The 26622-nt window shown below is 47.0% G+C and overlaps 2 protein-coding genes across 2 annotated transcripts; both read right to left on the reverse strand.

Moving 5' to 3' along the window:
• Positions 1-44: 44 nt before the first annotated feature.
• TLDC2 (TBC/LysM-associated domain containing 2) lies at positions 45-4900 on the reverse strand. Its single transcript, XM_027472897.3, has 6 exons — positions 3236-4900; positions 2309-2470; positions 1447-1599; positions 1215-1310; positions 684-757; positions 45-600 (listed from the first exon to the last, which is right to left on the reverse strand). Exons 1-6 carry the CDS (start codon positions 3269-3271, stop codon positions 465-467), a joined length of 657 nt encoding a protein of 218 aa, XP_027328698.3. The 5' UTR covers positions 3272-4900; the 3' UTR covers positions 45-464.
• A 415-nt stretch (positions 4901-5315) lies between these two features.
• On the reverse strand, positions 5316-25577 carry PIGU (phosphatidylinositol glycan anchor biosynthesis class U). Its single transcript, XM_005018058.6, has 12 exons — positions 25357-25577; positions 23889-23953; positions 22606-22665; positions 21578-21640; positions 20136-20245; positions 18363-18463; positions 16559-16656; positions 14462-14616; positions 13850-13993; positions 11592-11716; positions 9515-9657; positions 5316-6661 (listed from the first exon to the last, which is right to left on the reverse strand). Exons 1-12 carry the CDS (start codon positions 25484-25486, stop codon positions 6548-6550), a joined length of 1308 nt encoding a protein of 435 aa, XP_005018115.2. The 5' UTR covers positions 25487-25577; the 3' UTR covers positions 5316-6547.
• Between the last annotated feature and the right edge of the window lie 1045 nt (positions 25578-26622).

The following is a 26622-nucleotide window of genomic DNA, read 5'->3' on the forward strand; positions in this document are numbered from 1 at the left end:
CGTGGTGCTATTACTTGTGTTCATGACAGGGACAAGGCTTGGAGCATGGCTTTTCCCATTTATTGATGATCAGCACCCACTCACACACCTGCCCTGGTGCCACCAGCCCTATGGCAGCGGCCAGCAGGGCAGAGGCTGTCCCAGCTGCTTGGTCCTGCGGGCAGCACGCTGCTCTCAGTCTGCTGCTTCATCTGGCCTCGTGGGGAGGCTATGCCCCATCCCTGCCAGGCCAGGTCCTCAGGTGCTACCGGCAGAGCTGGTGTGGCAGCAGCACTGTGGGGCTGGCCTCCTGCAGGGCTCTGTCCCCTCACCCTTCACCGGGTGCGTGTGGTGGGGACATTTGCAGGGCTGGGGAGCAGGAGGCAGCTGTGGCCTTCCCCCAGCACTGTCCCGATGGGCGCTGGAGGCGGCTGGCCCCGTGAGCCATCAGTTCAGGCTCTTCCCCTGGCAGCGGTGTCCATCAGTCAGGCCAGGCCCCACACCTCCAGGTCCTGGACGCAGAAATCCCCTCGCGGTGAGAGGCTCTCGTTGTTGAACGTCTCGCAGGGGTGGCTGCCCCCGTGGTGCAGGTCCCCGTCCAGCCACAGCCCAAACCTGCCGCTGGAAGGTGCAGAGGCTGTGCTCAGCCGAGGCCCTCTCCTGCTGCCTGGCCAGCTGAGCCTCACAGCAGCTGGGACCCCTACCTGCCCCCGCCGACCATCAGCAGGTCCACGTCTCCCTTCACGAAGAAGTTGTTCCTGCCCGTCCACCTGAACACCTGTGGGGACAGCGATCAGGCCACCCTGTCCCTGTCCCAACTGCTGGGGCTGGGCCCTGTCAGTCCCAGCTTCAGGGCTCAGAGCCTGGAGTCCTGCAAGGAACAGCTGCAGCCACAGGGCCGGGTCCCAGCCCCCAGCTGTCCCCACCAGCAGCCATCGGAGCCCTTTTGGTGCCTCCCCCTGATGGCACCATCAGGCATCAGCCCCCTCAGACCCACAGACCACCCCTTTTCTCCCTCCCTCCCCCAGTTGCCATCCCACTGGCTGTGTCCTGTGCTGTGGTGACCTGGTGGCTTTGTTCCTGGTGGACCAAGTGCGGCTGCATTACCCTGGCCCATCCCGACCTCCCACCAGCACCTCAGGGTTCTTCCAGCAGGGCCAGGCCGTGGGGCATGGCTGATCCCCACCCTCAGGACCTCCCCCCCTTTCCTCTGACCCCACAGCTGCAGCCCCCACCTTCAGCTCTGGGGAGAAAGAGAAGAGAAACGTTTCCCCTGTGCCGTAAAACTTGTTGCTCATGTGAATGGCGGTGGCGAAGAACGCACCGAAGGCCTGGGAGGGGGAGAGACGAGCAGATGGGGCCGTGCCACGGGGTTGAGGCGTGCGCTGAGCCAGGGCTCTCTGGCACACACAGCGTGAAGCTGCTGTAGGGTGGGGGATGCTGTGGGGTGGTGGGTTTTGGCCTTACCTGTGCATCGGTGTCTCGGATGAGCAGCAGTGCAGGGGAGCTGAGGGGGCCGGCACGCCGGTACAGGGTCCTCAGGCTGAAGCCGTCCCGTGCGGTGCAGTACAGCAGGCTCCAGGGCTGCTGCTGCAGCCGGGGGGGCAGGTGGGGTCCCAGCTGGGGTAGGGTGGGCTCAGAGGGGCTGTTGGGCTGTCCCAGCTCCCCTGCAGCCCTGCCGCTCCCAACCCCCAGCCTCCCACGATGCACATCCCACCCCCAGCATCCTCCCCCCTCCAAGCACCCTTCCCTTGAAGCATTTTCAACCAGATTCCTATGCCCAAGAGGCATTCCCAAGCAGCCTCCCAAGACACCTCCTGGAGCATTCTTCCCCCAAGCATCTTCCCAAAAGGTCCTGCTGAGCATCCTCCCAGGACTCCCCAAGCGTTCTCACCCTAAGCACCCTTTTGGAAGCCAGAGAACCTGCCTGGATCCAAGCAGGAGACCAGGCTTGGAGTGAGGTGTCCCACAGCTCTGCCCTCTGGTAGGGTGTGGGGCCTGGCACCTCCGGGGCTGTCCCCCAGATAACTGGGGCCTTGGGGAGCTGCAGCCTGGCCGAGGCACTGCCACCTGTGCCTACCGTCCCCTCACCCAAGCCCATGCAGGGCATCTAGCAACAGGGGCACCGTGCTGGGAACCCATGTGGGGGCTCCCCAGATTTGGGTCCCTCTTTGGCAGTGCCAGCCCTGAGGTCCTGCTCACGGCCCCTGGTCCTCCAGGAGGAGCAACGGGCCTTGAGCTGGGGCAGGGGGACACGACTGTCCATTGGAGGGGGGGCATCACCCATCCAACCTCACACTGGCACGGCTGTGGCTTGGCAGCTCCTCACCTCCTTGGTGTCCCTGTCCCGCAGGACGCGGCTCGGTGTGCTCAGCACCAGCCCAGACGGCTCCTCCGGCGCCGCGCCTGCAGCTGGGGCCCCCTCCCAGCCTGGCCGCCCCTCGCCGTCCGGCTCCACGCAGCCCACGGGCAGGTCCTCGTCCTGGTCGGGCTGGGGATGGAAGGAGTCAAATGCCTCCCTCCCACCCTTCCCCTACGCCCACCCCACTCCCCCAGACCAGCAGCCTTGCCCCAGGGGCGCAGTGTCCCCAAAGCTGCCCCGCACAGGGGTCTCCTGCCCTGGGAAGGGTTCCCCAAGGCCTCTGCAGCCCTCGGACCCCCCAGGGGTGGGTGCCAGGCTGGGCCCGCTCTCGCCGCTGCCATGCCGGGCCCTGGCACCCTGCCAGGCGGTGCCTCCATTGCACGGAAGTTCACGGGTGCAGGGCCGCCCAGGGAGGAGATGTGGAGGAGGAGAAAGAGGAAGAGGAGACGAGGAGAGGTTTCCACAGCCTCGGCTAAAACTCAGCCCTGGCAGAAGAGCTTGCAGCAGTGAATCCCGGCTGTGCCCTCCCCTGCCCACAGCAGGACCGGTCCCGTGCGTGGGGATGGTGAGGAGCCTCGGGGCAGGTGGCTGGCCATGGGGTCAGGGTAGATTTGGGCACAGCCCGCACCCCTGCTCAAGGACAAGGGGGGAATTGGGGCAGAGCCAAGCAGCTCCTCCAGCTTCCCCGTGGTGGGAACAGGCAGAAAACATCCCAGGGGACCAACGGACGAGGGGGCAAGGCAGGGGCAGCCCCAGAGGGACCAGGGATCCCCGCTGGTGCTTAAATCACAGCCAGGCTGAAGGGCAGAACCCCAGTGTGCCCCATTCCCCACCACCACCCCAGGGGCAACCCCACAAACGGCCCCATGCCAGGCACGGCAGGGCCAGACCTACCAGGAGGTGGTAGCGGGCACGGAGCCCCCTCATCATCCTGGGTGCTCCTGGGGTGCCGGGAGCCGTGCTGCCAGGGCCACCTCGCCGCCACCCGGGGTTAATGTTCAAGCGCTGTGACGCAGGGCCGGGCGTGGAGCCCCACAGCCCGGGTCACCCAGATGCGTCCCCAGGTGTCCGCCTCCACTTCTCCCCCCGTGGCTGGGGGCTGTCACCTCCTCTGCACCCTGGCTGCTAATGTGGGCTCAGCTGATCCCCAACAGCGTGGGGAGCCCGTGTTTTGGGATCAACAGGCGGGTCGCGCTCCATGTGTTGCTCTTTGCAACACGACTGTTGCAATAGTTGTTACCTGTCAACATCGAGTCCCAGCGTGGCACAGGGCACGGTGCCGTGCTCAGGGCTGGGTGGCCTTGGGTCGTGTCCTGTGGCCAGGCAGCCGCGCGAGCTGGGGCTCTGAGCCTGCAGCAGGAGGGCCCAACCTTAAAATAACTTCCCTTCTGTGCAGAGATCAGACAGTAATTAAAGGTGGGTCCCGTGCGAGGCAGCACCCTGCATGGTAGCACGATGGCTGCAATGGCCTGCTCCTGCCTTGCTGCACGTTGCCCGCTCCCCCAGCAGCTTTGGGAGGATTTTGGGAGGTCCTGCACCTGCGGAGGAACAACCCCAGGGGCCCCGTGTCCATGGGTGCAGGGCCCATGGAGCCGGACAAGTGTCAGCTGCGAGGGGAGCAGCCACATGCAGATTCTTCCTTCTTTCCAAGAAGGAAGAAGTTAAAGGACCAGTCTTCCATGCCACTTTCGAAGTCTTCCTTTCTGCCAAAGGCCACAAATTTATATCCAAGCTCTGCTGAGCAGCCTACAAACACCCCTCAAACAGCGGCCTCACCAGAGCACAGTGCAGGGGGAGACCATCACCTCCCTGCTCCTGCTGGCTGCACTATTCCTGAGACAAGCCAGGATGCTGTTGGCCTTCTTGGCCACCTGGGCACGCTGCCGGCTCAGGTTGAGGCAAACATCAATCAGCACCCCCAGATCCTTTTCCTCAGCACAGCTTTTGAGCCACTGCCCCAAGCCTGTAGCACTGCACAGGGTTGTTGTGGCCAACGTGCAGGACCTGGCACTGAGCCGTGTTAAACCTCATCCCACTGGCCTCTGCCCATCGGCCCAACCTGGCCAGATCCCTCCTGATTTTTTTTTTTTCTCTGCACAGCTGACAACTTCCCTGTACTCTCTCCGAGGTTCTTCTTCCACCAGACATAAACTCTCTTTTTCTCCTGGACACTCAGCAGAAGTTCCCTGTTCAGCCATTCTGGTCTTCTTCCCTGCCAGCCCATCTTATGGCACACGGGGACAGCCTGCTCCTGAGCCTTTCAGACGTCCTTCTTGAGGAGCATCCAGCCTTCCTGGACCCCTCTGCCCTTCAGGACTGGCTCCCAAGGGACGCTCCCTACCAATGTCCTGAACAACTCGAAGTCTGCCCTCTGGAGGTCCAAGGCAGCAGTTTTACTGACACCCCCCTCTTGGTGGAGGCAGTGCTGAGGCATGGCGTTGACTTCCTTGCCCTGGACAGCTTCCTGAGCAGACTTTCCCCCACATCCTCACCTTGGCAGGGGACAAATTCTGCTCCTCACCCTCCTCTCGCTCAGCACAGAGCACACAAGAGGCATTTAAAACTGGCACAGTTTATTGTGCTCTTTGCCATGCCACGCACACGGCAGCTGAGCAGCCCTGCCTGCACACCCCCCCCCAGCCCAGGGCTGCAGGACGGGGTGGGCTGAGCTGGACTCGCAGAAACGTCCCCTGGCAAAAGCGCTAATAGCAGTGCAGTAAGGCAAAAGTTTTAATTGTAAAAAAAAAAAAAAAAAAAAAAAAAAAGATTTGTTCATAAAACTGCCTGGGAAGGTCCTTGGCATGTTGCTCTCTCAATTCCTCTGTACCAGATGCAGTTTGGTTTCTGTACCCACAAACCACCAGCCCTTCAAATTTTTTTCTTGGGATGAATGAGGCACGGTGGCTGCTTCCAGTCCCAACACCAGCGAGAAGGCTTCCAACACCATCAGTAATGAGTCTCAGTGCCACATGCAACCAGTAGAGCCCAGTGTATTCCCTTGTGGTGGGTCACATTCATGGGGTGAGCAGCAGCAGAAGCTCTGAAGTGAAGAGGTCTGAATGCAGATGGGGGAAGCAGTGAGGAAACTGAGGGACGGTGTTTTAATGGGGCCCTCCACGCACAGCCACAAGATACCATCACTGTGTGCAATGGGTAACACTGGGAGTGGCTATCCTGTACTGGTAAGCTGCTGTGGAACACCAAGAGCCCAGCAACTCCACAACAGCAGTGTCTGAGGCTCCGTCAGAGGTTGGTCTGCAGCCTTAAAGGGGAGATTTTGACACCTCCTGGTCCCTAGCCCAGGCAGGCAGCTTGCCCATTCCACGTCCAGGCTGCTGCCCCAAATTATCACAACAGTGTAGTGCAAGCCCAGCATTGCCAAGCTTTGCTAAAATACAGAAATAAGGAGTAGTGGTTGTCTGTCTCCACAGTAGTGTTTCTGTGCAGCTCCGGACAGGAAGGTGTGTGTTACTTCAACGGGATAGACCAGTTACCCCAGCATCCTGCTGCTGCTTTCCCCTGCCGGTTCCAGTTCTTAGTAGTCGTTTGAGCTTCATTTGAGCTCCAAGATTATTACCTGTGGCAGCAGCTTCGGCTGTCCTCCTTCCAACAGGTCATTCATCCTTGGTTGCCCATTTGTTTCACAAGCTCCCACTGTGTCTGAGCATGTGATTTTTCCAGAACCCACAAAAGCAGAAGAACCAAAAAAGGGCATCTGCAGGCAGGGCTTATCACCAAGTACACAGCCATTGTCTTGTGTCAAGCAGGAATGTTACTGGGAAAAGCAGTGAAGGGGAAATTTCCAGGAGAAGCAAATATCTCCAAGAACCAGTGACAATGAAGTAAACAGTTTATGGGCTGAACTGCTTCTGGGCCAGAGATTCAGTCCTGGTTTTAGCTCAAACACTTCTTCCAGTTCCTGCTGGACTGCCCAGAGTTGAAGGGTGAGGTGAGGCAAAAAGCGCAGCTGAGGGAAGCAGGGAGATGCTCTGGTGGAGGCATTGCAGGTTCTACTTGCAGCTTTTAGCCTGCACTGCGTCCACTGCTGTGGAAGGTATTCCCAGAAGAACCTCAGCTCTTTCTTTCAGTAGGTATCATCCCCAAATTCAGACCTCATCCAAGGAACCTTCCCCACCCACCCCATATACACCAAGCTTTACTGTTCCGTAGAGTGGTCCATGTCCCAAGGACTGGTGGATACAATCCTTACTTCAAAACAAGCATGGCCTCTGTCCCATCTTGTCTTGTCAAATGGAGTCCGTGAGTGAGGTAGTACTCCCGCCGGAGGAAGGCATAGAAATAATCTGAGATGAGCAGGATCTGCAGAAATGAGACGTTCAGACACATCAGTGATGCTTCAGAACAAAAAAATGGGGATGTGTTTGTGACAAACCCTGAAGGGGCTTAAGAAGCTCCTTGGCTGCTCATCATGCTTTGCAGATGAGGCACTGGGATCTTGTGAATACTCCTTGGCCATGGCCCTACTGTACAAAACTATGGGAGACTTCAACTCACCCATTTATTGTGCTACCAGTGTGCTCCCACAGACACCTCAGCTAAGGAGACAGCAGCTCCATAAAAAGGCCAAGAAGTACGACAAAGGTAGGTCCATATATTGTTTACAGCTTTACAGACCACCTTTAAGCCTCATCCACAGGACTCCTGTACATGCAAATGCTGTCATGCAACTCGACCCAGAGGCTCAAAGTCCCCTGCTGCTGACTGGCATTAAGTAGGTTTCAATTGCCATTTCTAGTCAGAAAGGGTAAGAAGCTTGCAAGTAGCAGCAGAAACTTCACAGGTCAGCCTTAGCAAACAGAAGTTTCAGCAGTTTGACTATACGTACCAGGGTGAGGGGTGATGGAAAGTCAAGGCTGTGGCTTCACAGAACCATGTCCAGGAGCAAAAACAGATAAAAGCACCCTCACCACTTTCCCACCTCCTTCCTGCCGCTGTGCTGTAGTGCCCTCTCTGTGGGGCAGACAACCCCTGTGTATTTGTTTGCACACTTGCTCCCTTTCAGTGGGAAACAGAGCTGGCTACTTCCCCTGATCCAGCCAGAGAACGCTTCCATAGACACTGATGCTGGCATCATCCTGTGTTGCAAGGGACCTCCCTTGCATGCTTCAGGCTGGTGTTGCCACTGGTCACATTGTATGGTGAAACCACAATTGATGCACCTTCCTCAAGAACTGCACAGAACGTGGAAATCTGGCATGGAAACCATGCGGTCCCTGCCTTCCCCAGGCCACCCTTCTGTTTTGTTGAGGCACTAGAGTGCTGACTGTTCCCTTGCCTAAAAACAGTCATAGGTGAGAACTAAGAGTGGGTCTCAGGGCCAGCTGTGCTGGAGTGGTCAAACACAGGATGTTTTTTCTAAAGCACTTTGGGCAAACTGCTTTTGCAGAGGCAGGCTGGGCTGCAGTAGGCACAGCAGCAGCGAGTGCCCTGCTGTCTCACTAATGCCATTTGCCATCCAGCCTCTTGTGGTGCAACCCTCCCTTCCCACTGGAAACAGCATCAGTGCCAAACCTAACCAGCAGTTACAGTCCCAAAGCAGACCAGCAGGTGCTGTCCTTAATGACCAGATGCCATTAGCACATCGCTGGGGAATTCATGCCTGGGAGCGCCTCACCTGAAGTATGCTGCATTGCTCAGGGGACAAAGGAAGACAGAGAGCTGGTCTGTCAGCCAGAGCCTGCCTGGGTTACTGTTAAATACAGCTGCTGCTAAGAAGGCTCAGCAGCAGGAAGAGAGGACATGTAGGACTGGGTGAAATCTGAGGGAGAGGGCTGCGGGCTGCTGGGATCAGAGGAGAAAGTTGGAAGGAAAATAGACAGAGATGGGTAGAGGTGGCCAGGGAAGAGGGAGAGCAGCAGTGCTTATTTTGTTTGTTTTGCATTACACTATGGCTGACTACTTGGCATGCTACGTCAATATGGTTGATTTTATTTTCAATTAAATGACTCTGCAGATATCAACGGGAAAAGAAATAACTGGGGATGGCAGGGGTGCGGGCTAGTTCTTTCTCAGAAAGAAATCAGAAAGGAGAGTTTTGCTCTGTCTGTATTGGCACAGAGCATAATACATTGCAGGACCTGCTGTGATTTTCTCAGGTAGGAAATAAAATCCTCTTAGATCAAATGCTATCTGTCATTTAAATTTTACTATTCCTTTCATTCCACGGCAAGGTGTATAATTAGACAGCTAACAAACCACAATTCCCTATAAGCCCTTCTTAAGGCTTATATGCATCTATATGCTAACTCTACTCGTTGCATGGAGTCCCTTTCTGCTTTTACAGAACAGAGGGTTTTATATCACAGAGGGTGCTTGCCCCCATTTATCAAGGGGCTGGGGAACATACAAGCAAGTGATTTTTCAGACTCTGGCAAAATTGCTCCTCTAGCTTTAGGAGATGCAATGTCAATGTAAATGGCTGAGGTGCACTGATAATCAAAGCAACTTTAACATCAAGTGAACGTTCTCCTTATTTCCTCATCCACATGTGAATATGTCCCAGGACCTGGGGATTATCTACAGACCATAACAACTAGCAGAAAAGAGGAAGGAAAGCCTTAGGAAGGGTTGTAGCAACTGTGTAGATTGGATCTCATCGTCCAAGGTTGCTAAGCTCTGTTTTCTCTGGGGGCAGTGAGAGTCATGAATCTAGAAGGGCACAGCCTGGAGAGGAGGGAGAGCAAGCCCGGGCACGAGCGAGACCAAACGCATGCCCACAGCCCTACATTTCAGTTAGGTGTCATGCTTAGAAAAATTGGTGCCATGGCTCAGCACTTAGGCAGTTCTCATTTGCCTGTTGCATGGACACACTGCTGCTGCCCCATGGTCTTCTCCATTCATTCTTTTCTCAATTCATGTGCTATTTACCCTGCCATACTGAGATGCTTTTCCTCTGCTATCAAGCAGCAGACTGTGTAACATGCAGAGTGAGCTGGATTGTTAAGCTCTAGTTTAAACACTACAAGAACTCTTTCCCCATTAGTGTGCCAGAAGGTGAGGACTAGGCAGGTTTCAGCTGGAGCAGGAGAGGCAGGAAGCTGCTATGCTGGACTGTATGGGCCAGACACATCCTGCAGAATTCACTGTTGCTGACAGGACACCCGATCCAGTGCAATCCTCAAAGTGCAGCCTGGTTTGCCTTGCTCTACTAACCTGCCCTATGTTGAAAGTCAACGTGATGGCATAATAAAAATTGGAGTTAGCACTTCCTGCATAAATCCATAGATGCCACAGAACAGGGAACAGGAGGGAGCAGACAATGAGCACACATGACAGGATGAAGATGTTCCGGAGAACTGCAAAAGAAATAAAAAGTTATTAAAATGAAGCTTTATTGAACAGCCATGCTCATGCAACCAGCAATGGTATTTCAGGTTTGTGCAGTGGCAGAGAGGCACTTGCCAAAGCATACTTCTCTGCAACAATCAAGCTTTTGCAGTTTGTTTTGATAATCCCCTGGGTACCTTTTATAAGACATTCACTGTATTTTCTCCTTAAAACAAACATTTCTGCCTTGGCTTGTGCGTGAATCCTTCATTTGTAGCTCTTTTCTTCTACGTCCTGTGCTTCCAAAGAGAAACTCTTCTTCTGAAGACTTTGTGTTTGTTTTTTTGTTTTTTTTTTTTTTGGTGTCTACACTACAGCAGCTAGCAGTTTTGAGAAGGGCCTTTGCATCAGCATCGAGATTCAGAGAACAGAGCATGCCATTCCCCAGCTTCCTCAAGCTGACTACTTATAGAAAAAGCTAATCTGTGGACCATAAGGAATAGTCATACTTTCTAAGAAGATGGTAAGGAAATGAAAGAACCATAACAGAGGACATCCTTATAGGCCAAATGTGATGACAAACATATGCCCTTGGGAGATACAAGAATCCTTTAGTCTGCATGAGTATGTGCCAGATGGACAAAAAACAAATACAACTTTGTCTAAAAGAGCTAGGAACTACTAGGCCAGAAGAGGTTTTGTTTTCTGTTCTTTGGCAGTAGTAGTATAGTTTATCCTGGCACTTGTGCAGCTGTGCTTGGCTGTAGCTCAACATCCCTGAAATTAAACAAAAAAGACTTCCGATGATTCTGCTGCTGAAGGGAACTCTCTGACGTTTGATGACTATTATCACATCCAAATCTGTTCACATCCATCTTTTTTAAGCTTTTCATTCAATAGCTCACTCACTATGGGATTGTCCCTCTCATGTTCACACTCGCTTTCCTCTCTAAGTTTGGAACATACATCTCACCTAAACTGAATTAGGATTTCTCAAAAATATGTCACCTGGTATGGCTGTGACATCCTCAGGGCCAGCCTGGAGCTTCCTGCTCTATTTCATCACAGCTGCTTTGGCCTTAGCTTTCCTTCATCTGAAACAAATGGAGTAGATGGCCTCCACAGCAGACAATGCCCCACTTACTCCCCACTACTGATGCTGCAGAGGACCAGCTTAAAGCCAAACATCTGCAAACTACTCTGGCATCTTGACTCCCAGTTATGTCTCCTGACACCAGGTAGACTAGCTGCCCTGCACAAACTTGACCCTGGGTAGAGAAGACTGCAGTCAAAGCCAAGGACAATAAGCAGGATTGCTCAAAGCAGCTTGTTTAAGCTGACTTTGGCAAGAAACGCAAGAAAAAACAGCACTTCCAGGAGCACTACACTGGCAGACTTGCAAAATCTCCTCATTGTAACAAGTTCTACAGTCAGAGTTTGAAAATCATCAGGTAGTTGGTGATTTAAAGAACTATACAGGTTCTTTATGAAGCATTTAAGAAAGACTGGACAAACACTTGGAGTAATTCAGTTACTTTTACTCTATCCTTGCAGTTCTGCTGCAAAGTGTGGGATTTTAAGGCTAGGGGACTCATCAATTGCAGAAGCAGCACTCTACACACCCTTCCATGGGAGTGAAACACTGAAAGGATGGATGTAGTTTACATAAGGAACATCTTTTGTGCAGGACAAGGTTCTTACAAAAAAAAATAATCTTCAGAATAACTTGGAAGAGGAAGATAACGTCCAAGTGAAAATTCTCTCCTCGACCTCTTACAACCCTAGTCCTGAGCGTATGTTACAGACTGTATCGTATCACCAGAAATCAAGCTTTTTTCCGGATAGCCCAAGGAATCCACAAGAGCCTGCAGGACCACAGGTGTGGTTTGGCTTAGTGGCGACAAATTATTGGACAGACACTTTCTCATTCCAGAGAAGAAACAATCAAACACAAAGAACTTACATCTGTAAAGGTGGCTCCAGACTGGAAGGAAGGCCATATACAGTGCAACATCTCCCACTGTGGGATAGGACTTGAAGATAGAAATGATTGCGAGCTGGACAAACATGAAGAACACAGGGTGTTCCCTAAAAGGGAAAAGACACAAAGAGTAAGAGGACACAGTCGGGTCTCTGCAAACTGGAAATAAAGATCAGCAAGGGCACAAACATACTGTGGGACAGGCTTTAAAAGGCTCTGGTACTCCATTCTCTCCAAATGAGCCTCTGATGGGACAGACTGAGCTGCTAGGATTGTCCCCAAGTTTTCATTTTTTCTGGCAATAAAGAACTTGAAGTTCCAGGTAAGAGTTCTTGCTTTTTGACTATACCGGCTTCTGCAAGCAGGGACCTTTATGCTTAAACCTCTGCTCTCTCTTTTGACGCATGTAACATGCCTGTTTCATAGCAGAGTCCAACTCCCAGATCTGCACAGATCACTGCAGGGGTCTGGTATTTCTTTTTAATCACAGTTGCTATGAAAAATGAATGAGACGATTCCAGCTGAGTTAACTACACTGTGGCAAGCAACAAATCAAGTACCTCAAATAGTTTCTCAACATCAAAGTGATAAGGTGCCTCATTGTCAGAGGACTGTCAGTTCAAATATCCTTCCCAGGTTCAGGTATATAGTGCATGTAGTTTTCTGTGTGTTGCATGCAAGAAAGGGACTAAAACCGTAGGAAGCATCTTCTAGATGTGCACTTTATAAAGAGCTGAGGTGGTGATGCTTGGGATTGCTATTGTAGGGTCTAAAAATCAGCTTTGTTTTTAGAATGAGTGAACCAGCCTTGCAGTAGCGCAGAGAAATGAAAATGAAAAGTGATGGAGAACATAATATTCTGGGCAGACTGACCTTTAGATTCAACTTTTAAGTACAGGTATGAAGCAAATTTTCATATTTTGAACCTAAGGGGAGATGGATTTTATCCTCTATCCATGGTGCTAAATCACATTTAAAAATTAAAAGTGAAACTGGACTGACTTGTACCTAAAGCGAGAATAACCTCCAAAAACAGGGCCCACTACATTTCATCTCAGCTGTCAGTAACAATAATGCCACTGCAGCTCTTTGGGACAGCAGCAGGAAGGGAAATAAGATGAAGGAAAATATCCTGAAAAATATCTCCACTGCAGAAACTTGTTAGGAAATGCAGGCTCCCAGGTCCCATATAGCCCTCTGAACATCTTAATTGATATACCTCCAGGAGATATGGAGGCATTTTCTTATGCTGAAATCACAAGGAGGAGTCATGTAAGTGACGGTTACTACCTCTGACCCCAGGCTACTTTTAATTTTTCAAAAACATACAGAGCAGAATGGGTTTCCAGCAGGGGCAGGAGTGACTGCTGTCTCCACAGAAACCTGACCATGGCTTAGGAAATACTTTTCAGGAAAATCATCTTTCCATCTCCAAATCTGAGTGCAGGTTGGTAACATGGCAAAGAGGCCTTCTCAAGAGTGTACAAGTGTTTAGCAGCAGCAAGTTTCTCAGTCACAGCCCATGTGAGAAAGGGGACTTGGTGTGGTGTTAGTCCAATCTTTTCCTCAAAGCAGGGTTAACACTGACTTCAGACAAGACTGCTTAGGGCTTTGTCCAGTCAGATCTAGAAAACCTCCAAGAACAAGCCATTGATCTCTGCTCCAGTCTGTGACTGTCCTCGAAGTGATGACTGTTTTCTTTATATCCAGTTGGAATTTCCCCTCTTGCAAATTATGATCACTTCCTTCTCACCTCAGCGATCTCAGCAAAAGGCTCTATCTTCTCAGTAGCCTCCTCTTAGGTGTTGAAATCCTATCAGGTATCCCCTAAGACTTTTCTTCGGCAGGCTAAAGAAGCCCTGTTCCCTCAGCTGCTCGCCAGCCTTCAAACCACTGACCATCTTTTAGGTTCTGCACTGGACTTGCTCAAACTTATCAGCATCTTTCTTGTACCGAGGAGCTGAAAACAAGAGGCAGTATTCTTGATGGGGTTTAATGAGTACCACCACTCCTGTTGGTACATGGCTTCATAACAGGCATTTTCCCTTTAAATTCCAGCACAAACATAATATTTTACTCTATTTATGAGGAAAAGATTGAGACTTTGGGAAATGAGGATAGGCTCTATTAAAAACATTTTTTAAGGTTCATAGATTCAGACATCTGATGCCAGTCTTATAAACTTCCACTGTACAACTACAGGAGTAAAAACAAACAAACTAGCAAAGAAACATACTTACTTTAACTTTACTGCCAAGGGAATGGTGTAGAAGAACACATTGATCTGAAATACGCATACAAAAAAAAGACTAAAGTGCTCAAACATCTCTGCAAAGAAGTACCAGAAAAGGCCAATATTGGGTGTCAGATCTGGAACAGAAAGGCTGAAATTTGAAAAGAAAAGACAGTTTTAAGTGACTGTTTTTCACTGCCCTGCTTCTGTTATATTAATTGATCATTATGTGGTATTGAAAGGAGGACCTATATTTTAAATCTGTGGAAGAGAAACCAAAGAGGTGGCAACCTGGAAAGAACATCCTTTCACATGGCCCCAGCAGGATTTACACCACTCCTGAGCAGACGTGTCTTCAGAGAAAAATACTACAACGACAGTGGCTCAATAAACAAATCCATTTCTAATGTACTTGGTGGAAAACATTTCCTGTCTTACCTAATTCTTGCTGCTACTTATTAACAGCATCTGGCTAATGGCACGGCTCCTCCACACACATTTTTTTCTTTTCTTGTGTTGCCAGTAAAATCACAGATCACATGCTCCTTAGGGCAGGGAGTGGGACACATGCATGATATGTATGAAACAACACAAAAATAGTAAGAATTCTTATACTTACATAAACCCGTAAACAGATGGGATAAAATCCCAGGAGTTGAGGAGGAAGAAGGAGAGGCAGATGATTACTACCAGGCTGCACAGGTACAAGGCTGCATACTGCATGGTGTAGAGCCAGAAGCTTTTACTTTTTGGCTTTATCGGTATGAACTGACGCTGAAAACAAAACACAAGCAGGCAGATACCCCTCATCAGTTGGAAAGCCACAAGAAAGTCCAATTGTTGAGAACATCCTCTCAAAATGTTGAAAGAAAGCATCAAATACTGGAAACTGCTGCACTGGGAAGAGCAACTTTCAAGCACAATCTGCTCGATGTTCTTCACTCTCTCCATTTAAGCCAGAAATGTTGTCCATATTTTTCTGTGCTTGAAAATCAACATGCTAAGCTGGCCATTTCTGCTTGTAATGCTACAAATGAGTCAAGTCTCAGGTGTTCAACGTGAGATTCGCACACACTTCCTCACATCTACAATTTAGTTTATGTGTTTGCAGTATTGTTCTGTTGCTTGCCTTCTTCTCCACAAAGAAGAGATCTACGATTCCCTGACTGCATTTATAAAGACAAGTATACACACAGGGGCAAACACCTTGGGAACTGTTCACAGTTCTGCAGCTCCAAGTCAGCTTTTCCACTTGCTGCTAGGGTTTGTACTGGCAAGAGATGTACAGAGAGCCAACTCTAACTGGCATGGGCTCTCTGTAAAGCATGCAAGGATTTTTGGCAGGACAGATTGGAAACTACTGGAGATAAGCTATTTACTTCTGTACAAAGAAAACACGAAACTTCATTTACAAATCCAGGTAAAAGAAGACACACTAGCCTCTTCCCCTTTCAAGTCAGTCATAAATCATGCTTTCATATATCAAAGCACTTGTTGCTGTTTGCAAACGCAACACTTTTACTTTTCTACTGCCATGAATAAAAACCAGCTCAGACTCAAGTTAGCTGAAATGGTAACAACATATAAAAAAATAGATGTTCCTAAACATTAACTAACTAGAAAAGCAACATTGAGTCAACAGAAGTTCTTGTCTCGCAAAGAGTAAGAAAAATCAAAATCCTTAAAAAAGTAAGACATAACTGGGGGAAGAGAATGGACAAGAATTGCCTCTGTTCCCATTGAATCTCAGGGATTTGAGAACAGCCTGTGATGAACCTGAAGTTAAGATTAACTATAAAAAACATGAGGAAAACAGGATAGAAGCAACCAAGACTGGTACTGACTTAACAGCAAGACTTCCAGAATGACAAAAATCATAAAAATGATTTTTTGGTTGGTTGATCACAAGAAGTTGGTTGTCATAAAAGTAATCGCCAACTGATCTGTGAATATAGGGTAAGAGTCATCTGCTAGTGGTTACAGCCTCTCCTTGCTCCTACATTAGGAGAAGAATAGCAAATAATCAGTTTTTCCTTCAGCACATTGTAATTCTTCTTTATGTCATTTTACTGAACTTTACAAAAGTTCAGAGGCTGGCGAAGCGTGCAGGCAAACTGATGAATCTGCACACTAGCAAAGGGCTGCCTCGGCTTTAAACTCTACCCATGCCTGCAGATGTGCCTACCAGCCTACTGATGGGGTGATTTTGCCTGGAGCAGTGCCTGTCTGTTGAGGTGTTGTGCACCCATGAGTGATCAAAGTCAGCCCTGTGGGAATTCAACCACAGTCCTGTTAACAGGGAGGGAAATAGGACAAGGGAAACCAGCTGCTTTCACAAGCACATGACTTTTACCATTACACTTAAATTTTCCGAGTTTGGTTATTCAAACATACAGCTCTTCATTTTAACACAGCTCAGTGACCCATGTCAGTGCAAAGGAAACTCTCCAGGTCTAAAATCCTTGTTGCAATTCACATGACACAAAGATTAGAATATATTTCAGGCAAGCTAAACACCAACCAGTTCTGTAGATGACCTTCTGCTCCACCTTCTATATGCAAAGGCCACCCCGTTAAGGCTATAAACTCTCCACGGCTTGAGGAGTCACTCTTTCTGCAACTCAGGGCCTACCCCTGACTTCACTCTCAACAGCTAAGAACTGTTCCTGCACAGCTACGGTAAGACAACAGATATTAATGCTTAGAAATCATTTACCTGTAGAAGGTAAAGTAGAGCTGGAGCAAACAACGTGATAGGGTAGAGTGACTGGTATGTTGCTAACGCCAGAAACACAGCGCTGAGGAAGGCACTACCTGCAAGGAGAAAAAATAAGTTCATTTGTAAATAATATGTTATACAACCTTACAGACAGGAAGTCCAAAAAGGAAGAAATGCACAATCCTCTGTGATGGGTTTACAAATATCAGAACATGACATAAAGAGTAGCAGAATGTGTCTGTGAGAGTAGCCTTTTTCTTAACTACATTTTGAAAGGACAATGACTTGTACGAGAAAGAACCACTGACTGGTTTCTATTTCCTATAATTCACATACAGAAAGTGATTTGTGTAATTCAGTCTACATATAGACCACGTTGGCTGCTCTTTGTATGTGGGAATGCATTCACTTAATTCCTATCTGCATGAAATAGCTGTCTGCCATTAGCTGTCTGCTATAATAGCTGTGTCCCACTGAGCATCCTGGATGCCCTGGTCAGCAGAATGAGTGAGGGTCCTCAGCAAAGCTCTGTGAAAGACAGCAAGTGAAAATCTGTAGCTGAAGGAAGGAGCATTATCCCTATTTTACAGATACCAAAACTGAGTGCATTGACTTGACAATTACCCCTTGGGCTAATTGTCAGCCTGTGTCCATTGACTGACATCAAACACTCAGTAAGCTTCTCTCTGCTTCCATCTGTGTAAAGTATAGAGTTTCCTAGCAATGAGTCTTCTCCATTCTACAATTACACTTTCCTAGACACAAATCACCTTATTTTCTATTTTATTGTGTTAAATTCTGCATATATCTAAATAACTGGTACCCAGAAATCATAATCTGGCATTCTCTCTTTGTTGGCTTTAAACACTAGAGGCTGCCACTCTCCCAATGAAGGAGAAAACACAGGGAACAGCAACTACAATTTTGTATATGACAAAACTATTTGCCTTAAACTATCAATGAGCAGCAAAATTCAGTTTAAATAAGTGGATCCTGCACATCTGCTTTCATAAGTGCTTTTAAATGGAACCCCCTCCTGCCTCAATTACTTAATAATTGAAGGAAAACTTTCTTTTGGAAATACTAGTAACAATAACCTATAGCAGCTTACTTTGTGATGTCTGGTTCTGGGCACTGCTGGAGACCAGACAGCAGATCAAACTGACATTTCATATAGTCCAGCAGAGAACTCCTAAAGCTTATGTGACTAGCACGAATGCCAAAAGACTTTAGCACAGGGGTTCATAAGAGGAACAGAAGCCTGGTTGAATGTACAGAATTAATGAAAGCCATTCTGTCACAGTCTATTCAATTGGGCTAGTATAGGCCTTTGGTTACTGTTTCTGCCTAACAAAAACTCAATTAGCTAATTTCAAACCCAGGTTACAACTGTAAGTAAAAGTCAAATAGCCGCAGGTAACTGCTTGCTTTTGAATAAAAGCTCAAGGCAAATATTTTAAGTGGATATTCATGTACAAAAGGAAGAGCAGACTCCTATGCAAAGACAAGATTTCTTCATAAACAGAAAACTATTTGAAGTCATCTGGGAAATGGAGTCAATATTCGGAAGGGAATCACCTAGGTTCACTGAAATGAAAGTAAGTTTTGACTTGACTATAAAGTCTCTTGGGCTCTTGTGATTTGAAGTAGAACTAAGTTATTGCTCCATTCGAGGGCTGATGTGTCCCACTCACATATTTGTAGCAATCAGATTTGTAAAGTTCTACGCAGATTTGATTTCCATTACTTTTCTAATCTTTACAGAAAGACATAAATAAATGCTTTTTCTTCATTGCGTTACCTTTTATTGTAGCTAAAAAGAAGAATGCAATGACAGTATTGTTGATGGCACAGGTGGACTTTGCCACACAAGACATCACAGTGTAGGGGTTTAACAGATAGCTGAAAAAGAGCAAAGCTCAAGTTACATTCAGACAATTCAAAAGAGGTAACCTAATTAAGAATATATTGAAAGGAAAACCAGACACAATTTGCAATTTGTTTTTGCTTGTTTACGTTTTATGGGTTTCTCTCATCATCAGATTAACTCAGATGAATAGAGAGCACACTGGAAAAAAGGAGATGGGACAATGTCTAAAATGCAGCTTCTGTCTTATAAAATGACTACCAAAAATGTTCCTTGCTTTTCAGACACATTGTGCATTTACTCAGTCAAACCTAGGAATACTGGGTCTGAAGTACGCTTTCTGCTTCTCATGTTTACTGGCTCTGAGGAATTAACAGAAATAAGAAGATAGCAAGATGGGAATGTATCCTTCTGGTACATTACCAGAGTGTTTCCCTCAACCCAATTGCATCTTTGCACTCCTACTATGTCAGAGCAATCACTTAGGTTTATCATGACGTGATCTGAGCATAAAACCTGACAAATATGAAAATCCATCCCATTTTAATTAGAATTATGGAAAGACAGCAAAAGCTAAACACCTTTACCTTCCAGAATGCAGCCACATTTTAATTTGTAAGGATGCCCGCTCCTTTTGGAAATGAGATTTACAATTATCTCATTTGACTAGGTCCAAAGCCCAGAAAAAATGTTTGAAAGGCTTATTGATACAGTAAGTGAGATAATGGATCAATCAGCCTTGGTATAGTAACTAGATCAATCACCAGAATTAAGTAGATGAGACTGGTGATCTTCCAACTACCTTCTTACATAAACATTATTCCTACTTCTCTGAGTCCTGGTCTGGCTTTTTTTCTGTGTTTCCAAAGATGGACAGTCTATAGCAGGACAGGTACAATTTAATGACAACCTTCCTGGGGTAACATGCACCAGTGTCATATACAAATACAAAACAGTCTCAGATTTACAAACTCAAAAGGCAAAACTCTACCTTTCTCAAAATGGGGAATTTACTACTTTAAAAAATTAATATGAAAGTAAGAAAAAATAACAACTTATCTAATGGAGAATTCTTTCTGACACAGAATAATTTAGATAATAATTTATTCAGGTAAAATAATTATTTCTTGTAATATTTCATTTGCATATTATTTATTTTAATTTAATTGATGCTTTCTGAAATTAAAGTGATTAATATACAGAGGAACACCAAGACATGACATTATTAAACAGTCAACCTGGAATATCTTTGCATTATTATACTCAATTCTGGGATGTTCAACTTGCGATACCTAGAAAACATTTTGTCTGACTGCTCCAAAACTATCCTGACTGAAAAGACACACTAGATATTTGGAAGGCATTAAATCAACTCTGATGACAGTAGCATTCCAGCAAAATAAATGGGAATGTGGTCTACAGAGACGCAACATTCTTGCTACCAAATTATTGATCTCATCATGTTGAGCCTTTCTTAGGAGGCACGAGTAAATTTACTTGTCAGCAGCATGCCTTTAGGAAAGCCTATGCTTTTCACTTTGAAACCAATTCTTCAGGGATGGGGAGACTTTTATGCATAATAGGAAACTCAGAACTTATGAAAAAAGTAAAATCTTCAGCAAATGTTGAAACCCCAAATCAGACAAAGCCCAAGGAGAGCAGAAGAATCAAAGCAGCCTATTACAACCTGAAAGAAGCAATACTCACAATAGTGCTACCTTGAGGGGGATGTAGTGCATTTCCATGGGTGTCCGGATGAGTTCAGCCACATCTGGTGCATATTTATCCAGTTCTATTAGGAGCTTTTGCTTTTTGAACTGTACAAGGCAGAATGACCAAAGACTGTCAGATGAGGAAAGTCACTGTTTCTCACCACTTAGGATATTCATTACTGTAGAACATACACAAGTTGACTTCGTAAATTCACTGCTCAACACACGAGGCCCAAAGAAATGAAGTCACAGAACTACACTGTCCTCGTTATTTTGAAGACGGATACCTCTATGTCAAACTTCCTTTAGAGATCCCAAATCTCTCTCTTTAATATATCTTGGTTTATGATGTTCGCTACAGAGACAAGGAAGAAATCTGTATTATGAACTTACTGAACTATGTCATGGCGAGACAAAAGGAAAGAGATGCTGGCAATAAATTCTCAACAAGCAAAATAACTCTCACACAGGATTTTTTACATATCAGCAGTTCTATCACATGTTATTTCTTCAGCCTCAGCGGACAAAGGACAAGTGCCCAGGTAGATGGGAGACCACACATGTAGAAAATGCACCACCCCTGTTCATATTAGTACTGTGTCACCACACGTCTAGGAATGCAGAGAGCACAGCACTGCTTACACAAAATGTACTTTGAGCTACTTAAGAGAGAAAACTGGGAGTAATCATTCACTCCAAAAAATATGTTTATAATTTGAAGGAAACAAGTTATATTCGGTGTAGGACTTTCATCTTGCTCAGCAGAACGATTTACATCTCCTCAGCATCCTTAGAAGGTTTGTTCCTTCCTTTACACATTTTCAGAACCTCTATTAACACATGCTGGCTGCAAACATAAACAATGTTTCATCCTGAAGCCGGGTTCAGGATAAAACGTTTCATTTCCTAGCTACAAAATATACAGAAGATTGTAGCAGAAGTTAGAAAAGTGATCACTCAAGTCTTCCCAAACCCATAGTTGAGTAATTCTGCATACTTCAAACTGCTGCAACAACTGAAGGTGGGTTTTCAATACATTTTCTAAATTTTCACACCCCTCTTCTTTATTGTGTCCCTTGAGCTGTCTGCATTTTATTGGATATTGCATTCTTGGGAATTTCTCAAATTCCTTCCAGATCAAAGAATAAACACTGCTGCAATCATCATTCAAGTGCAGTGCAATAGCTATGGGCACTAATTTGCTTCACCCTGTAATATGGACACAACAGAACTTTAAGTACCTCAGCTGGTTTACAACATTCAGCCCCCATTTTTGTTTTGTGATCATCCAGGTATGTGCAGATTTACTGCTAAGCAAGTAAATCTGCTAAGCAACAAGGACTGGTTGATACTGCATCTTCTGGTATGTTTTCTTTGGTACAAAATATGTATACTCGTTGGGAGAAGAGGGTCAGCAACACTGGCAAGTCAGCTTACCACAACTTTGTTGTAGTCCTGGATGGCCAAGTAAAGGGCAACAGCTGTTAGTACATCAGTTATCTAAAAAAGCAAGGTGCAGACAAACTGTAAGTAAAATAAATGAATTGGAAACAGATATTGGTCAGTATTGCAATCCTGAGCAAACACTGATCTGACTCAGATCATGTAAAAACAGGCTTTAAAAACACTAACTAGCTTGCTGATTTGTACAGTGTTCACACACCACTGCTAACCTCCGTAGCCATGAGACGTATCAGGTACTAATATTTACAGAACAAGAGAATGGGGAATTGAGGGCAAAGAAAAGGTTCACGGCAAGAAGTATGTAAGGATAACAGAGAATCACTGCTCTAATCAGAGCATGGGCAGCACTGGGGCCATGCCAGGGGGCTAAATCCAGCTGTCCAGCATGACAGTGGCTTGAGCTGTCCCAAACTCAGCAGGCAGCAGTACAGCCATCGAAATCATCAGTGCACCGTTAGCTCTACTAGAAGCTGCCCAGCAGGGAGCTGGGGAGAGAGGCTCTACCAGGTGGCATGCGCAGCCAGCTATGTGATTTCTGTCCTGCATTATGCAGGACTCACAGAATAGTTTACAACATGAGACGTCTGGATTACTAACCCATTTGCGTTCTCCTTGCAGGCCTGGAGTTTGGGAGTGGGTTTTAATGAGAAACACGGCAGCGTAGGGACTGGGTGGGGGGGCTGCCAAAATGTTCTGACCTGCAAGAGGTAACCTTTGAAAGTGGAAATCAAAGGTCAACTTCCCGTCCCTCCAAGAGGATACTTATCTAACAAAAGTACTCACAAAAATAAATAAATAAATAAATAAATTGTAAAGCAAGGGAAAAGCGTGAACTCAGGTTTGTATACACAATGCTGCCTTTAAAATGAAAATGTGAGGTCAGCAGGAATTTGAACTCCAGGGAGACAACTGAAGGACCCTGACTGATAAGCAAAAGGAAAGTTGTACTCAGCACTTCACAGAATGAGACCTTTCAAGAGGAACTTTCCAGAAGCACTCACCATGAAGACCAATTCAGCATACTCAATCAGGAAGTGAAAGAGATATATTATCAGCGGGGTCTAAGAGAGAGCAGAAGAGAAACCCATGTCAAATACTGTCCATCTCCATTTGGATAGAACAACTGGCAATTCAATGGAGTATAATGTGAGAGACTGCAAAAGGCAATTTTCCTTAGACTCTTCCTCAACACTATTACTTCAGAGTAAAGTAAATAATCAAAATCACACTTACTCATCTTTTTCATTGCAAAGTTCTCAATATATTTCTTAAAAACATCATCACCTTTGAAAGTCATATTCTGTTTCACCTTTTCAATGGTGGTAGAGTTACAATAGAAATATAATAGAAATATATAAAGAAGAGTTTTAGAAAATCTTTTTTTTTTTTTTTTTCCTAGAGAATCTCTTTTTTTTCAGGTTGTTTGCATGTTTTTTGAAAGCATTTCCTGCACAGATGGTTTCATTGTTTGGGTGAGTCTTTTATAAAGTAAAAAGAAAGAATGTAAAAACTTGAAGCAGATCCTATCTATCCTCATACTCCCAACAGCTCTTCCCTTCCAGGGTAAGAGGAAGAGCTGGTTTTGAAATACTCCTTTGACAGAAAAGCTTAATCTGGAGGCATCACATTTACGTGGTGTAAATTCAGTCTTCACTGTGAGAAAATATATTTATTTTAAAATAGTTTTAAAATAAAGCGATGATTTAAAAAAGCATGTGAAAATACTTCAGTCTGTGAGAAATATGTTTCAAGCAGAATTTACTGACACAAGTTTTCAGAGATACATGAAGTACGAGACTCACACCTGGGTGACACTACGCTCGAGTCTACCTTCATATCAAATAAGACCATTCAAGGGCACAAAACCCCCCAGGGGTTTGGAAGAACAATGTGCTTTCCAAAATGAGGAATAAACCCAAGATGCTGCTATTCAGCAAAATTGTGTTCACACTGCCAGTGGCACTGTCTCTCCCTGCTGCTGCCTCTGCTCACAGAAAATCTGGATGTGAACAACATATTTTACTTCTCGGATTCTCCTTACACATCACAAATACTGCGCTGGCTATCAGCTGCTTAGCAGCTAGTTATTCTGTGATGAACTGCATCTCCTGATTCTGCTAGCAGGATTACATAGGTGCAACTATTGCACAGACAACTACACAACTCCAAATTTTCTGAAGTCTTTGGGATGGAGCAGATCCCCAGCCTTTGCCAAGTCACAAGCAGTAAGGCTAACAAATGAACCCCTGGAATATTGCATTTAAAATGAAGCGTGCATACCAACCTCATGGAAAATAGCTCCAGAATATGGTGAGACCCCTAAATCCAACAGAGCTAATCCTTCGACCACTGAAACATAAAGAAACACCTGCATGAGAATCCTGTAACGCTGGCAGAGAAAAACCTCGTGACAATTAAAATATAGTTTTTAAAACACCTACGTTCATGAGTATCCCACACGGAATCACTATCTGAATGGGTGACACAAAATCTCACAAAATCAACCAGTGAGAATTGATTGTTTTCTTACTTCTGCCATGCAATCACGCTATTTGTTTCAGACAACTAACAATGTTATAGCTGAAATATTTTGCAACTCGCTGTATATAAATCACACGTATGATATTTACTGATTTTAAGTCACCTCTTGCATGACACGCGGTATTTATGCTAGACAAACAATCCAGGCTGGAATAGAGAACAGCTCAGCTGGAATGGACCTACAAAGGTCGAGTCCAACTGCCTGGCCGCTTGTCTTGGGACTGCCTGGGCCAGAGTTCCCAGGCCCCATCCTGCTGAGCTGCTCTCCAGCCACGCTTCTCCCAGGCTGTGCCCATGTCCAGCACTGCTCTGTCCCAGAGGCAGCACCCGGCCTTTCCCTTTGTTGCCTGCCCAGTGCTCCCATCTATCCAGAGCCCTCTGCAGGGAGTCAGCAGCACCTCCCAGGTCAGTGCCACCAGCAAACTCACTGAAGATGCTTCCCTGCTGCTGGCAAATCACTGATAAAGATGTTGAACAGGCCTGACCCTAGAAACGAGCCCTGGGCTTTTAAAAGATGGCTCTTGAAAACTGACCAGTGACCAATGGACCCCAAACCCTCTAGAGCTGATTCTCAGGGGACACTGAAAATTAGCTACCTGCGTAGCTTAATAAAACACACATTTTTTTACTTTTTTGCCTAATTAGATATAGAGAAGACTCAAATGTCTGAAACCAGATACGAAAGAACAGAAAAGAATCCCCAAGCAAAGCTCAAAGTTTTACCTGTCCTTGGAATTTCCTAACATTCTGCAGCCTGAACTGCCCTACAACACCTGCACGCTTATTTCTGCAAGGTCTCCTCCACCTTACTGAGCACAAGGGTTCCCTGGGAAGCGAACAGGTTTTACAGTGAAAGAAACGATGCAGAACGGGTCCGTTTGTTCGCAGGGAGCTGAAGCAGGAGGTCGCAGGAAGCACCAAAAGGCTTTTGGTCCAGCAATGCGCTGGGACAACAGATCTGTTCCTGCCACAAAGCTGCTTCCTCCAGACGGGTTCTGTCTGGGCTGAACGGCCCCGTGCTCCTCGCTGTCTGGAGGCCTAACCTGATGCTCTGTGGCAAATTTAGGAAGTCCCCGTTGTCAGAAGGGGATTTTTGGGAGCTGTTCGTGGAGGCGCGACACGGTGTGAAGCAAGAAGGAGCCGCAGAGGCCACAGAACGAGCGCGGGCAACGACCGCGGCCCGGCCCGGCCCGGCCCGGCCTGGCCCTCACCTCGCTTCCAGGCGTTGAGCGGCGACGCCACCTCGACCCGCTCGGCGATGAAGGCGGCCAGGCTGGAGCGGTACAGCGCGGCCCGCACCGTCACGGCCACCAGCACCACCAGCACCAAGGGAGCCGCCATCCTCGCGGGCAGACGCCGGCCGCCGGCTGTAGTTCGCGGGCGGCGCCCCACAACCGGGCTCCAATGCAGCGGCGCGGCCGGGAGGACTACAAGTCCCAGCAGCCCCCGCGCCACGCCGCCCCGCCGCTTCCCGAGACGACCCGAGGGCTACGGAGAGCGGCGTGGGTCGAAATGGTCAGAGCGCGAAGGTGCTCAGGGCAGAGCTCAGTGCTCTCTGCAAATACCTGAAAGGGAGGGGGGGGAGCTGGGGGTCGGCCTCTGCTCACAAATAACCAGCGTTAGGACCAGAGGGAATGGCCTCAAGTTGAGCCAGAGGACTGACAGGACTTGGCACATCCTCCGATCAGTCAGAGTGGATTTATTCAAGTTCAAGAATTTGTGCGGGCATCTGGCTTCTTACTAGAAGCCAGAAGTGCTAATTCTTCTCAGTAGCTGCTAACAAATGCCTTCAGTTTTCTGACCAGAAATGCATTTTTTTCAGCACTGTTTGCTCTCTAAGTGACAGTTCTGATCTAGTGTAACAGACAGCAGTTGCCCGAGAGCACTGCTTTGCTGAATAATTGGAGTGTAGTTGGGGAATTAAAGATGTATTGCTCTAAGATGCTGGTGTTGCTGGTCTGATCCACACCATATGCTTTCCAGAACCATCTGACTTGGCACAGGAAATGGAAGCTTTGGGGAGATTCAGATAACCTCAGATGGCACCACGATCCAGATGTAAAACCATGCCACTACTGTATTTAAATGAAGTGCAAGAGCCAAATAAAAAGAAAAGTCAACAGAGTAATTTGTGACAAATGAAGCAATAATTTCTGGAGCATAAGTTTGCTCAAATGTTTCCCCCATAGGATATCTTGGGACTAAGCAACAGAATGATGTTCACAATCTAAGTTCAGGTGTTTTGTAGTGGGTTTCCATGGCAAGGTTTGGTAGCAGGGAGCCATAGGGGTGGCTTCTGTGAGAAGAATCCAGAAGCTGCCCCATGTTAGATAAGGGTCCTGCTGCTGGCCAGAGCTGAGCCTATAAGCGATGTTACAGAATCACAGAATCATCTAGGTTGGAAGAGACCTCCAAGATCACCTACTCCAACCTCTGACCTAACATTAACAAGTCAACCACTAAACCATATCACTGAG

Source organism: Anas platyrhynchos, chromosome 21 (genome assembly GCF_047663525.1).
Source record: "Anas platyrhynchos isolate ZD024472 breed Pekin duck chromosome 21, IASCAAS_PekinDuck_T2T, whole genome shotgun sequence".
Classification (NCBI taxonomy): Eukaryota; Metazoa; Chordata; class Aves; order Anseriformes; family Anatidae; genus Anas; species Anas platyrhynchos.

What these genes read in the sequence shown, in the direction of transcription:
- TLDC2 (XM_027472897.3), bottom strand. Translation starts at nt 3,271, where the DNA reads ATGATGAGGGGGCTCCGTGCCCGCTACCACCTCCTG. An exon ending in TCCGAGACACCGATGCACAG is followed by an intron (nt 1,311 to 1,446) that starts GTAAGGCCAAAA and finishes TCCCCCTCCCAG; the next exon opens with GCCTTCGGTGCGTTCTTCGC. An exon ending in CTGATGGTCGGCGGGGGCAG is followed by an intron (nt 601 to 683) that starts GTAGGGGTCCCA and finishes TGCACCTTCCAG; the next exon opens with CGGCAGGTTTGGGCTGTGGC.
- PIGU (XM_005018058.6), bottom strand. Translation starts at nt 25,486, where the DNA reads ATGGCGGCTCCCTTGGTGCTGGTGGTGCTGGTGGCCGTGACGGTGCGG. An exon ending in CTGGAGCTATTTTCCATGAG is followed by an intron (nt 22,666 to 23,888) that starts GTTGGTATGCAC and finishes GCTCTCTCTTAG; the next exon opens with ACCCCGCTGATAATATATCT. An exon ending in ATGCTGAATTGGTCTTCATG is followed by an intron (nt 21,641 to 22,605) that starts GTGAGTGCTTCT and finishes TTGCTTTTTTAG; the next exon opens with ATAACTGATGTACTAACAGC.